The sequence below is a fragment of the Rhagoletis pomonella genome, unplaced genomic scaffold (genome assembly GCF_013731165.1).
Source record: "Rhagoletis pomonella isolate Grant_MI unplaced genomic scaffold, Rhpom_1.0 Rhpom_scaffold_00009, whole genome shotgun sequence".
Taxonomy (NCBI): domain Eukaryota; kingdom Metazoa; phylum Arthropoda; class Insecta; order Diptera; family Tephritidae; genus Rhagoletis; species Rhagoletis pomonella.
Window position 1 is genome coordinate 30,910,864 of NW_023458563.1, and position 13,620 is coordinate 30,924,483.

Genomic DNA, 13,620 nt, shown 5'->3' on the forward strand with positions numbered 1-13,620 from the left:
GAGAGTGTCGTTACGTGACAAAAAATGGAAGTAGATTTTTTCTTTTCTTATAAAATCGCAAAACTCTGCGAATTGTGGATGGCTATTTTCATGAAACTTATTTTAATATGATTTGGAGCAATTCTAGTTGTTTTTGGAGTTTTTTGAATTAATGCAACTTGTTTAAATTTTCTTTTACGTAGCGTCACGTGACATAAATTTCCATCGTTATATTTTTTTTAATATTGCTTTTAAATAAATTTTTAACGCAAATGAAACATGTATTTTATGTAGAATATACTTTATATATTGACTTCAGCGGTGAATTTGTTGGAAATCTATGACTTATTATGTTTCAACTACATACTCCAAATTCGAACCAAATCGGACCATAAATACGGTTTTTCGAAATATCTCAACCTTGGCGCCGCCTAGGAAGACCATTTTACGCAAACATGATTCTACTTACATAGCCAGTATATATTTTAAAAAGCAGACAAATCGGCCCGTAAATACGTTAGATATAAGACTTTTATTTTTTTTTTTTGTCGTGGTGGACCTTCCGATGGAAACACCCATATGGGAAAATCTTTAGGGACGGCGACATTTTGCGTACTGGCATATTATTGCCTCTACAAAGCAGCTGTACTGCTAAGTGCGGTTTCTATACCTTCGCTAATAATACTTATATGTGTAACTATCAGTAAATAGGTATTCATAACAAAACTAACAGTTTAAATTACTAATTTACTTGCTAAAATCGAGAAAATCAGGAAATTTCTAGTGCAACTCGCACAAGATCTACTTTTTATTAAGGTATAACTTCTTGAGCGGCCAGACCTAAAGTTTGGGATTCTCAAACTTTATTTGTAGGTTCTAAGGAATAAAATGAGAGGTATTAAACAAATGTGACAGTTACCAAATGCGGGAAAAAACGCTGCTCATAACTGTAACCGAATTTCCCGTATTTTATAAAAAGCCTGAATTTTCTTGTGGTAGTCGTTGAGCGTTACTTATTTTACATTTATGGGTATAAGATATTCTTCAATTCTTCAGAAGAAGAATCCTAGGCTAAAGGAAAATGTGCTACTTATCATTGTTGAAAAATCTGCTCGAGAAAACGCGTTATCAGAGCGTAACTTTTTACTTAATAATGGTTTTTTGTTGAGCACAACCAATCAAAGGTAAAAAAATTCATAAGCCCCGGTGTATTTTATATTTGTGTATTTGGGTCTGTGTAAAAAATGTCCATCTCTAAAAATTATTTTAATGGTCAGTACTGGATAATCCTTACTAATATAAATGCGAATGGTTTGTTTGTTACGCTTTCACGCTATAACTACTCAACCGTTCTCAATGAAATTTTGCATACTGGTGTCATTTATCCCGACTTAAATTACACTGGATCACCAATTTTTAGTTTGGTTTTTGTTCTCCAGACGCAACTAACCAATTGAAATGTAGAATTCCTCGGTGATTCTAAAAATCGAGTTAATTTTTTTTCATTGCATATGTTTTCGAGATATTTGCAATTTACCGTTATTCAGCTTAAAACAAAAATGGTTCCACTTAATCACGTATATCTTACCAACAAATTTAACAATCTTAAAAGGAGAAACGTCACATCAAAGCTAATAAAATTCTCCATAAACCATATATACATCACTTTCCGATAGGACTGATAGTTTCTGACAAATTAATTAATCATTCCAGTTTTTTATTTTTTAATGAAAAAATTAAAAAAAAAACTTTAACAGAAGAAAAATTAAAAAATAGAAGGTTCTGTGCCAAATTTTTGCATTTGTGCTAAAGCCTGTTCTGTTACAAAAAAAAATCAAGTTACTAATGAAGAAACTCGATGAATAGATAAGAAATAATGATTGGTCAAATGAAAATGCCCAAAGATTTTTTGTATGAAATATGAGCAGAAAAGCGTGTTACTTGGTGTACGTGGCGTATGAGTAAATTTCTTTCCTGCTCATTTTTCATACAAAAAATCTTTGCGTATTTTCATTTGACCACTTATTATTTATTTATCCATCGATTTTCTTCATTAGTAACTTGATTTTTTTTGTAACAGAACAGGCTTTATTTCAAATGCAAAAATTTGGCATAGAACCTGTTACTTTTTGAATTGCTCTTCTGTTAAAGTTTTTTTTTAATTTTTTCATTAAAAAAATAGAAAATGGAATGATTAAATATATTGTTAATTAAAAGCGAGCAGTTTTTCGGTTTATACATTCGTTCTAAATTAAAAATAAAATTGAAAAATTGCTAGTTCAGACACCCACATGATAGAAAAACTCCGCGGCATTGAAAATTATTACACATGTAAATTTGATATGGAAAGCATTCTGGAATCGAACGATCTGCACAACAGCGTTACTGATCCCGTGAAAGAAACTGAGGAAACAAATTGCGAAAAGCGCGAGCAAAAATTATTTTATCTGTCGACTAATATACGTTCACACCCCTATTGCGAGTGTCGACTGGCAGCAGAATAGAAATTTGTCGATTGAGTCGATCATCTTTTATTTTGCTATTGTGTAACTTGATCGATAAAAATTTATACTATTGTGAATGGTTGACCAAATTGTAAACAGCTGTTTGTTTGTTTACATTTGTTTCTTTAGTGTTTCATTTATATCATTTTTAAAACAATTGCTTTATTATAAAATTTAAAAAAATTGGTAAAATTGAAATATGGTTTAGTGATGAGGAAGATGATGTGGAAGGCAATAGATTAGTAGAGTTGGCTAAAGCAAGAAGGAAATTGCGAGATCCGTCGAATCCCTTGGAGTTGGAAGATGAAGTGTATGTACATACATATGGGAATTTTATGAATAGCAGTTGCGTTCCAGATGCTTCACGATTTGCATCTGTTTTCGCCATTAATAAACCTTATGGAAGGTGGCCCCGTGGAACAACTTTCTGTAAAAACCCGCAAATCGTGAAGCATCTGGAACGCAACTAGTTTAAGCAATTCGGTACAGTTAAGTTATTTGTACAATGATTTTGGGTATTTCGTGTCCAAACGCGTGACCCGATTTAAAAACTTTAACATACGCGTGTAGTGAAAGAATTAAACTTTAATTTAAAATAAAGATTTCAAATTTCCGAGTACTAGTATATTAATAAATTATGCAGTTTTTCGTAAATTTTGATGTTAGTTCTGCGCAAAAACACTGTGGATGGCGTATCCGGAGTTATATGCACAAGATATATTGAATCAGCCCTATTCTGCATTTCGATTACGTTCCCGCATTCCGCTCCGTTGGAATCGAACTTAGGTATTCTGCATTACGATCGAAACGAAAGAAGAAGAGGAAGAGAGAAAACATCTTTCAAAATCAGCTGTTTACCTAGGAATGTGTGAAATCGAAACAAAACAAAGAAATATTTGCCACCAAACTATAGCAGCATATTAACTTAAAGTTTGTAAATATTTTAAAATAACTAAATATACCTAGCATCACTGTAATTGAAAAATAAAATTTAAGTAGATACATAATTATAAGAATGAAATCCATAGCCGCGGCGTTATTGCTTGAAGAGAAGAACGAGTCCCAGATTGCTGATGCGGAAGTTGAAAGGCGGAGATTTAGGGACATGTTTGATCTTTTTCAGATGAGTGAAGAGTCATAAGGAATTCATCTTGAACTGTATTACTCATCGCTTAGAGTCAGTGAAATTATAAACGTTGTTTGAGCACTCCACAACATTTGCATTTACTACAGAGTGGAAGATTTGAACGCAAATGAATCCCATTGTGAAAGCCGTCAGGAGGAGGCGAAGAACAAAGCTTATCTTTCCATAGCAAATCGAATTCGAGACAACATACACACCTCTTTTTAAAAAGTTAGTAAAAACGAGTGCAATAATAAAAGCATATTTTTTATGTAACTTCGCATTTTATGTATGCACGTATCTATGTGCATACATCTATTAATTTTATATAAAAAGAATAAATTGTATTCAGTGCATTTCAGTGTTATTTATAGATAATGTAAACAAAAAACGCCTGGACTTCCACTTTGAAAACGGCGCGCAATATCCCTTTTGGTTGCCATTATTTGAGCCAATTTTTCGTATTGCCCATATTACTGCTCGCGAAAACACAGAAATCGGGAAAATTCATTTATGATGACTTTTACAATCATGCACAGTATATTTTACTTAAATTTTTTATAAAATTTTATTATTTAAACCCACGAAAATAACAATCGAAACGTTCTCCGTCAACAAATTTGATACTTAGAAAAACGGGACTACGATCGAAATGTAGAATAGGTATAATCGTAAATTTCGAAGATTGATCGAAAGGAAACGGAACGCAGAATACCAAAGTTTGCCAAACGGAGAAAATTTCGATTCGAGTCGAAATGCAGAATAGGGCTGAATATCTTTCACAATAGAAGCGGAGCTTCCGCCCCTCTTCTCTGGAAAGACAGAAAGGAGAATTATACTTATTAAAGGTTATAATCCGTAAACGCCCAAGCAGAAAGAAGTTGTGCGCAAAAATACTGTGGTCAGTGAATTTACATTTTCTATGTCGAAGTGCTAATTTTACCCCATTTTGAAATGGGCCCGGGGTCTGTAGAAGGGTCAGAGAGGGGAAGGATGACTTGTCTTATAGTTTGGATAGTGCTCTTTCTAATGGATGGGGTTTTAGGTGCCACACCCCTTCCCCTTCGCTGCACGCCACAAAATCATAGTACAAATAACTAAACATTTCCCAAGAAATTTACTAAACAACCAACTTTACAGGTTTTTGAAAAATTATCGTTTGCCGAAAGCTGCATTTACATATTTGCTTGAAACATTGGAAAGCAAACTACAAGCTGGTGTAAGAAAAACCTCGATACCCCTAATTTTAAAACTAGCAGCGACTTTAAGATTCTGTGCTCAGGGATCCTACCAACTGAGTGTAGGAAACGATAGTAATATTGGACTTGGCCAATCTACTGTTTCCCTGGTTTTGACAGAAATGTTTCATGCTTTGGAAGAGCACGTGTGTAAAAATTGGATAAAAATGAATTACACTAATGAAGAGAAACGAAAGGCGAAAATGTATTTTTTTGAGAAAAGTGGAATTCCAGGCGTAATAGGTTGCATTGATGGGACACATATTAAAATCGTTGCCCCAAAAAAGGATCTTCAACACCTTTACTATAACCGAAAAGGGTACTTTAGCTTAAACGCGATGATAGTAAGTATTTAGGTAAAATATTAAATGAAAGTATTATTTAAATATGTTCATTTACAGGTCTGTGATAACGCTCTGAGGATTCGTTACATCAATGCAAGATATCCTGGGCAACGCACGATGCTACGGTTTTCAATATGTCTTCTTTAAAACCCCAATTAGAAGATGACTACCGCAGGGGTGAAAGGAATTTATTATTAGGTTTGTTATTATCAAATTTATTGGACATTTCGATGGCTTTTACACAAATTTGTATATAATTTTTAGGTGAAGCAGGATATGCTTTACAGCCGTATATGCTTACTCCATTCCGGAACCCCGATGACGGAGTGCAAGGTATATTTAACAAAAGGCATGCAAAAGCTAGGAATATTGTGGAACGCACGATTGGGGTGTTGAAAAATCGGTTTAGGTGTTTGTTAGGTGCTCGTGCGCTGCACTATGAGCCAAAGAAGGCCACCCAAATAATAAACGTTTGTGTAGCACTGCACAATATATGCATTTTTTACAATGTAGTCTTCGAATGAAGAAATTTATGATAGCCAAGACCCAGAAAACTATGAAGATCAAGGTGACATCATTGTTCAAGCTGGCCATATAAATCAAGAAGCCGTAGAAATAAGAAATAACATTTTACAACATATGCGACTTCAGTCTTAAATCTTTTTTTTTATTGTTTGTACGTATTCATTGAAGCTCAGTTTTTTTAACTTTTATTAATTTGTTATAATTCAGGTAATTCAAGTTTAAATTAAAATTAATGTAACATAAAATGTTAAAAATTGAATATTGATAAATACCTACTGCTTAAAGAATAATCGTAAACATTAACAAAAAATCTTCATTTTCAACTAAATTTGGCCATTGTTAAAAAAATAGCCTCATGTGTACAAATTAATAGGGTCGCGACATTTTGACAAGTTCTGACTATTTCTTTTGTTTGTTTAATATTAATTAACTTTTTATAAAAGTATAGTATATATGTAACAAAAACTATATAAATCCTAATATCAGACTTTGTGAAAAAATTATAATAACTGCAGTTTCAACGAAATTTCAAACTTTATCAGAAATAAAAATAGTATTTAAATTATTTTTTGTAGCAAATTAAATTTTAATACAATAACGTGCAAGTTAAAACTTAAAAATTGCCGTTTATTATACTAAACAAACAAACGAAATAGTCAAAACTTCTTATAACGTCGCGACCCTATTAATTCGTCCGACATCATACATATATTTCATTTCATTTCATTTATTCAGTCAATGGTTACAAAACCTTACAGACTAGAAATACAAATTTTCTTAAAGATAAAATTTAATAACACTTAAAAATAAATTGATTGCAATTTAGCCAAAAATATGGATCTGGACTGAGCAAAATCTAGATCGAGAGTTGTAAAAATTCGATTGAATTCCAAAAGCGACCTTGTGATGGGTGCAAACAATAAATAGTTCGATCTAAGCGTTTTAACATGAAACGGAAGTTGAGTACGTAGGACCCTTTGGGGTACATTAAAGCCAATTTGCTCGAAAAGGTTAGGGGAATTTATCATGCTAGAAATTATATCATAAACAAACATGAGAGAGTGCATTATGCGCCTTGACTTAAGCGATTTAAGGTTAATTAAAAGGCAACGGGCCTCATACGATGGGAATGGCTCATCAAAATGAAGAGGTTGCAGAGAAAACCGGGTAAATCGGCGTTGAATTCTTTCGATCCTGTCAGAATGTAAAGAGTAAATAGGGTTCCAGATTACTGAGGCATACTCTAACTTTGATCTTACTAGGCAATTATAGAGTGATTTTCTAGTGTATGGGTCTTTAAAATCACGCGCATAACGACGCAAGAAGCCCAAGTTAGAATTTGCCTTAGGTATAATATGATTGATGTGATTGACAAAGGTGAAGCCTGAGTCGAAAACCACACCTAAATCTAGATATTCATGTACGTTAGATAGTCAGGTGTTAGAAATAGTGTAAGTAGTGACAATTGGATTTGCAATTTTAGCAAAAGTCATTTGGAAGCATTTCTTTATGTTGAGCGACAGTTTATTTCTCACACTCCAATCAGATAGCTTATTTAGATCGCCTTGCAATGATAATGTGTCTGATAAACAGGTAATTACATTAAAAATTTTTAAATCATCTGCATAGAGTAAGAACTTTGAAGTACTAAAACAAGTTTTAATATCATTAATAAAAAGTAGAAATAGCAAAGGGCCAAGAATACTACCCTGAGGCACACCAGAAGTGGCAACGAAGGGGTACGATTTAGCATGACTAATTTCAACATATGAGACTCGGTTAGACAGATAAGAGTTTAACCAAGAAAGAAGAGAGTGGAAACCAAGCTCTTCTAACTTCAATAACAAAATGCTATGTACAACAGTATCGAAAGCTTTCAAAAAGTCTGTGTAAACAACATCGACTTGATGACAAGATTTAAAGGCTGAGATGCAATATTGGGAAAATTCAGCAAGGTTTGTAACTGTGGAGCGACTGCAGACAAACCCATGCTGATGCGGATCAATTATTTCTTTTACAAAGAAATACAATTTATCTTTCACCACCTTTTCAAAAAGTTTTGAGCAGGTGGTGAGTTTAGAAATAGGGCTATAGTTTCGTACATCATTAGTATTACCAGATTTGAACATCGGTGAAACTGATGCAACTTTCCACCGATCAATAAAATCCCCTTTGGCAAGGGAAAGATTAAAAATATGCTTTAAAGGCACACTGAGAGAGGAACTGCACTTTTTTAGTAAAAATGGGGAAAAACATCCAAATCTGTTTTTGTTGAGGACTGTAAAGAAATGCTGTACATAATATCAAACTTAGATACCGACAATGTCCCAAGGTCAAGAGAACTTGGAGAACAACTGGTATTTGAGGCGCTTCCACAGTCATGGACAAAATTTGAGCTAAAAAAATCAGCAAATAAATTAGCGGTATCAGATAAACACTGAGAATGCTTATCACCAAAAGTCACACAAGTGGGAATGTTTGTGCAACCTTTTTTTGAACGTATGAAATTCCAGAAAGATTTCGGGTTGGATTTGAGTTCAACTTCATACCGAGCGATGTATTGATTGTATAACTGTTTATCAAGAGCATTAAACTCTCTTGAAAGTCGACTATACTCATCTTTAAAATTACAATTACCAGTGGATTTGTGCAGGTTAAAATATTTATTTCGCTTATTTTTAAGCCTTTTTAGGTTTCTTGTATACCAGGGGAGTTTGTGTATACGGGCGGGGCGTACAGGTACGATGTTGCAAACTACTTCTAAAACGTTAATAAGAAAAATATCAAAACATTCAGAGACTGATTTCGAGTTGAAGAGACTTTCCCAGTTTACATCCAAAAGCCTAGCATTCAAGTCTTCAAAGTTAACTCCTCCAAAGTCATAAGTGCGCGGTTCATTGAGAGAAACTGGGCTAAAATTTAGCACTTCTAGAGTTATTGAGAGAGGAACATGGTGCATGTCCGGGCTACAGAGTGGAAATTCACACTCATCTAAATTGAAACTTAGGTTCTCGTCAACAAAGACAAGATCTAAAATATTATTCAGTCTATTAGGCAGATAATTAATTTGGATAAGATTGACACTAAATAAGCTATCAAGAAAATTGATCTCATGAGAATAGTTAATATTAGTAGGAGTGAGTATATTTTTGTCTAAGAAGTTAGACTAAATAATTTTATTAAGGTTAAAATCACCAAGAATACAGAAATGGCTTTCTAAATTCCTTTCACAGATGTTAACAATATTATTTACATGTGAATTGTATAAAGATTCATCACTATTAGGTGGTATATATGAAACACAGAAAAATACTTTACCAAAATCGCCAAAAATGCAAACACATAATTGATCGAGTAAGGAATCACTATTACAAAGTTGAATCATAGAAGAACGCAAAGTGCGTCTTATCGCTATTAAAACACCACCACCTCTGAATAAACCCGTCTTATCGGAATCACGATCCTTACGATAAGTCTCAAACAAAAGTGGATCAAAAAATTCCCTATCAAAAAAATCATTATTAAGCCATGTTTCCACAAGTACAAAGACATCAAACTCACACCGTGTCGTTGCTAGAAAAATATCCTTACTTTTTGTACGCATGCCAGAGATATTTTGGAAATATATATTTAATTTATTCACCGCACCGGATGAAGAATAGTTATTTATCATTATCACCTTATCAGAATTAGTAGAATGACAGCTATTCTTTTTGTCGTAAACGAAATCTACTAACATTAATATACATATATCCGTCCTGTATTATAAATAAGTATATTATATATAGCATGTATTTTTGACCCATGATATGCTCACATATTAGTATAAGTCCAACACATAAATACATTCATATACATTCATACATACGTATTTTCATTTTGAAGGTAAAAGCTAAGTACTTTTAAGTACATATATATTTAAAGTAAATAATAAATAATATTTCACATTTTAAAAAATAAAATAGGAATTTCACAGCTCATTTCATTTTCAATTAAATTCAGTCATTGCAAAATACTTTTTAAAAACTATAGTAAGTATTACTTAAAAATTGAACCTAAACGTGGTTTTCTTTTTTAATTTAGTTGAAATGATAACATACCTTGTTGTGCAAAAGTATGCAACGAAATTGTACTTAATTTATTTTGTCATCTACTTTTACTGATTTATTTTTAATTATTTTTTATAAAACTAATGTTCATTTTATATCAGGCTGTTCTATATGATAAACTATACAAATCAAAGTTTGCAACTTTGTACAAAACTCATAACATTTAACAAATTTAAAAAAAGTTCATCAAAATTTCAAACCTTTTATCAACTATTTAGGTATTCAGTTTTGTAGCATATTTAATTTTATAATAATAAAGTGCAAGTTTGAAGTGTCTGAAATTTACCAACGCTAATTTTAAGTCACTTCAAAATTGCACTTTAATTATATTTAAGATTAAAATGCTTCAAAACTGAATACCCAAAAAGTTATTAAAAATTCTGGTAAAAATTTGAAAATTTTAATATTTTTTTATATCAAATGTTGTGAGGTTTGTACAAAGTTAGAAACTTTGATTTGTATAGTTTATGATATATGCAAAAACCTGATATAAAAAGAACTTAACTTTTATAAAAAAAATAATTTAAAATAAATCAGTAAAATTAGATGACAAAATAAATTAAGTAGAATTTTGTTGCACACTTTTGCAAAGGACTGTATGTTACCGTTTCAGTTAAATTTAAAATCACAAAGTTTGCCTTTAAGTCTTAAATGTATACTTACAAAATTAACGAGGAAACGTATTCTTTTTGCAGCTGCAATAGTTGAACTTTTAGTTTGAGTTTCTCAGTTCTATGTCTGTTTTATTTGCAACCTCTTCTTTAAGAAGCATTAGTTTTTGTTTTTTTAATTCTAGTTTCTCTTTCGCTATAGCCAGATTTTCTTTTTGAAGGTTGTATGACTTCCTTACAGAACTTTCTATGTACTTCAGGCTCTTTTTTATATTATTTGCACTTTCTTCCATTGCCTCAAAATGCTTCGCTTGGTTGTTTACTTCGTTTCTAGTAATGCAATTCTCTTATCATTTGCAGTAGAATTGGCAACTTTTCTTCTTCTTGGAGTACGATGCACTTCAGAAATTTCGGTCTCCTGGGTTTCACGCATTTCACAATCTTCCCCAGATATTGCGATGTAATCACTACCACAAGCTACCTGCTCCTCTGGGATTTCCTCCGATTGAACAATTGCATTGTGTCCGATTTCTTGACCTGGTGGGTCCGAACAAATATCGTACCTTAAAAAACTTGCCACCCCTTCCTCCAGTGGCGTGAGAATGTGCAGACTGTTTGGGCCCCCACCAGTTGCACGAAATTCTGCCCTGTTTTCCGAAATTTTCTTTTCCGTCTTGCTCTTTAAATCTGTCCAAACCTACATCAAAATATACCGGATTATTTTATTAATTAAAGCTTAATAGATATGTATTTATTTCACCTTTAACCACTTTTCCCATGAACGTAGTGGTGGTCCCAAGCTGTTCAGCTCTACGGCTATGGCTTCCCATCTGGGCTTTCCCCGAGTCTTGCCGCAAATTCCTTTCGCCAAGTCCTGATTGTCCTGCATCAGCTGGACCAGCCGCCCAAATTGCTTCTTATTGCTAACCACTTTTGATCTACAATTCACACACATATGTAAGTAAATTTTTGTACAGCTTTTGATGCAAATAACTTACTTTTTATCCATTATTTATTTATTTATATCACGAAAATTTTGTTCACTCAAACTCTATCGACTCAAAAATAGCAGTAGAAGGATAAGCGATTAAAAACTATTCAGTCGCTCATTGAGCGACTAAGCGACACTCACAATAGCATCGATAATCGATAATCGCTTAATAGTCGTTTATCTACTGCCAGTCGACACTCGCAATAGGGGTGTCATATACAAAATCAGAAGACGACAGCTGATATCTGGAAAACACTTCAGCATTTATACGAAGACACCGGAGTCACACGAAAAATAAGTTTATTGCGAAAGCTGAGCACAGCGCGCCTCGAAAGTTGTGAATCAATGCCAAATTATGTAAATGAGCTCGTCAACACTGCAAATAAACTGCCTAGAATTGGTTTTGATATAAGCGACGAGTGGCTAGGAGCGATAATGTTGGCAGGTTTAAGTGACGATTTTTAGCCGTTTATAATGGGTATAGAAAGTAGCGAAACGAAAATAACAGGTGAAAACATTAAAAGTAACCCCTTAGATGGAGACTATGAAAAAATTCCAAATGGTGGAAGTGCCCGTTTAAATGTGAAGAAAAAATACCCAAAACTTAACAATTAAAAACTAAAATGCTATAATTGCGGGCGCAAATGCCATTTTAGTAGTGCTTGCAATGAGCATAAAAAGCCTTGACAAAAATCAAGCGACGATACCGTTGTGAAAGTGGCTTTTTGCGCTCACACATCGTCTAAAGCCATACTTTGACAGTGGAGCTTCAAAGCACATGACACCATATAAATATAATTTCAGCTGCTTGAACTTGTCGTAAATATGCGAAATAGTAACGGCAAATAATGAGAGAATAAGTGTTGAAGGTATCGGTAACATTAAGCTAAACGTTAAAATTAAGCACACTGAAATTGAAATGAAACAAGTGCTAGTCGTTCCTTAACTGACCTCTAACTTATTGTCAGTTTCGCGAATTCTTCAAAACGCGAACAAAGTTACCAAAGGGCAATGAAAAATATATGATGGAAATGGTGGTCTTGTGGCCGAAGTCAATGCCTCTGCAGGCGTTTACAAATTGAATGTTCAATCGCGTTCTTGTACGCTCGTCAATGCAGAAACGAGTATAATGATATGGCATCGTCGCCTCGGCCACTTAACCCTTTCCGTGTCGAAAAAATTTCACGTAAAAATCTAAAAGTTTTTATTTCACGAAAAGTCAACATCCTGAAGATAAGAAAAATATTTTTTTTTGTGGAAAGCTTATTGTTCAAAAGTTATAGCTTGCCGGATATATTTGACAGGGCACCACAAATTTGTAAAAATTGTTAAAACCATAAAAATAAACAATTAAAATACTAAGTTAAATTCAGTTGGTCTCAGCAAAATATAAACAAAAAAGATTGGTTTTGATTTTAAAAAGTATTCTGGTTATCACATTTATAAACTGTGAGTTTTCGAATTTCGAGTTTTACCTGTGGGGTAGTCACAGCACTAAAACTCGAAAAACACTATAAAAACTTATTTTGTTACAACTAATTTCTAGAATGCCACTAAAAAACTATCCAAAGAAAATAGGATAAATACAAAATGAAAAAGATGAAAGGAGAGTCAATCAGTCGCATTTCAGTAGCAGCCATATAATCAACGGAAAGCGTTAAACTATCCCCCCCTATTATGAATTTTCATACGATAGACGATAAACGCTTGCAAGCGTGTCGTGATTTCTCGTATTATCGTTTTCATAAGCCCGATAGATGTATTGTTGTGAATGGCTGTGATTTTTGTTCACTTTTTATTGTGAACCAGCATAAATTAGCTACACTAACTATCGGAATTTATACGACAACATCGATTAGTAATAGAGAATAACAGAATGCAAGCGTTTATCGTGCATCGTACGAATTCATAATAGGTGGGTATAATGATTTATGCAAACTAAATAACAACAATAATATTGCAAATTACGAGTCCTGTTATAAAGGAAAATTGTCACGACTGTCATTTAAACATCCGGGGACGCGCGCTAGCGAATTATTGCAGCTTATCCACTCAGATTTACGAGGTTCATGGAGACATCATCAATACGATATTGGAAGTTAGCCATGCAGTTTGAGATGAACTCTCATGTGCAAAACAAAACCTGGACCATACGCAAACTGCCTGATAAGCATAGAGCAATTAAATCGAAGTAGT

The 13,620-nt window shown here is 33.3% G+C and overlaps 1 protein-coding gene across 1 annotated transcript; it reads right to left on the reverse strand.

Annotated features, from left to right (window-relative positions):
* Positions 1 to 10,405: 10,405 nt before the first annotated feature.
* Positions 10,406 to 11,418, reverse strand: LOC118745719. The gene is made up of 2 exons (XM_036479334.1): positions 11,194 to 11,418; positions 10,406 to 11,130 (listed from the first exon to the last, which is right to left on the reverse strand). The coding sequence occupies exons 1-2, from the start codon at positions 11,386 to 11,388 to the stop codon at positions 10,753 to 10,755; spliced, it is 573 nt and encodes a 190-aa protein (XP_036335227.1). The 5' UTR covers positions 11,389 to 11,418; the 3' UTR covers positions 10,406 to 10,752.
* Between the last annotated feature and the right edge of the window lie 2,202 nt (positions 11,419 to 13,620).

What these genes read in the sequence shown, in the direction of transcription:
- LOC118745719 (XM_036479334.1), bottom strand. Translation starts at nt 11,388, where the DNA reads ATGTGTGTGAATTGTAGATCAAAAGTGGTTAGCAATAAGAAGCAATTT. An exon ending in CATGGGAAAAGTGGTTAAAG is followed by an intron (nt 11,131 to 11,193) that starts GTGAAATAAATA and finishes ATTTTGATGTAG; the next exon opens with GTTTGGACAGATTTAAAGAG.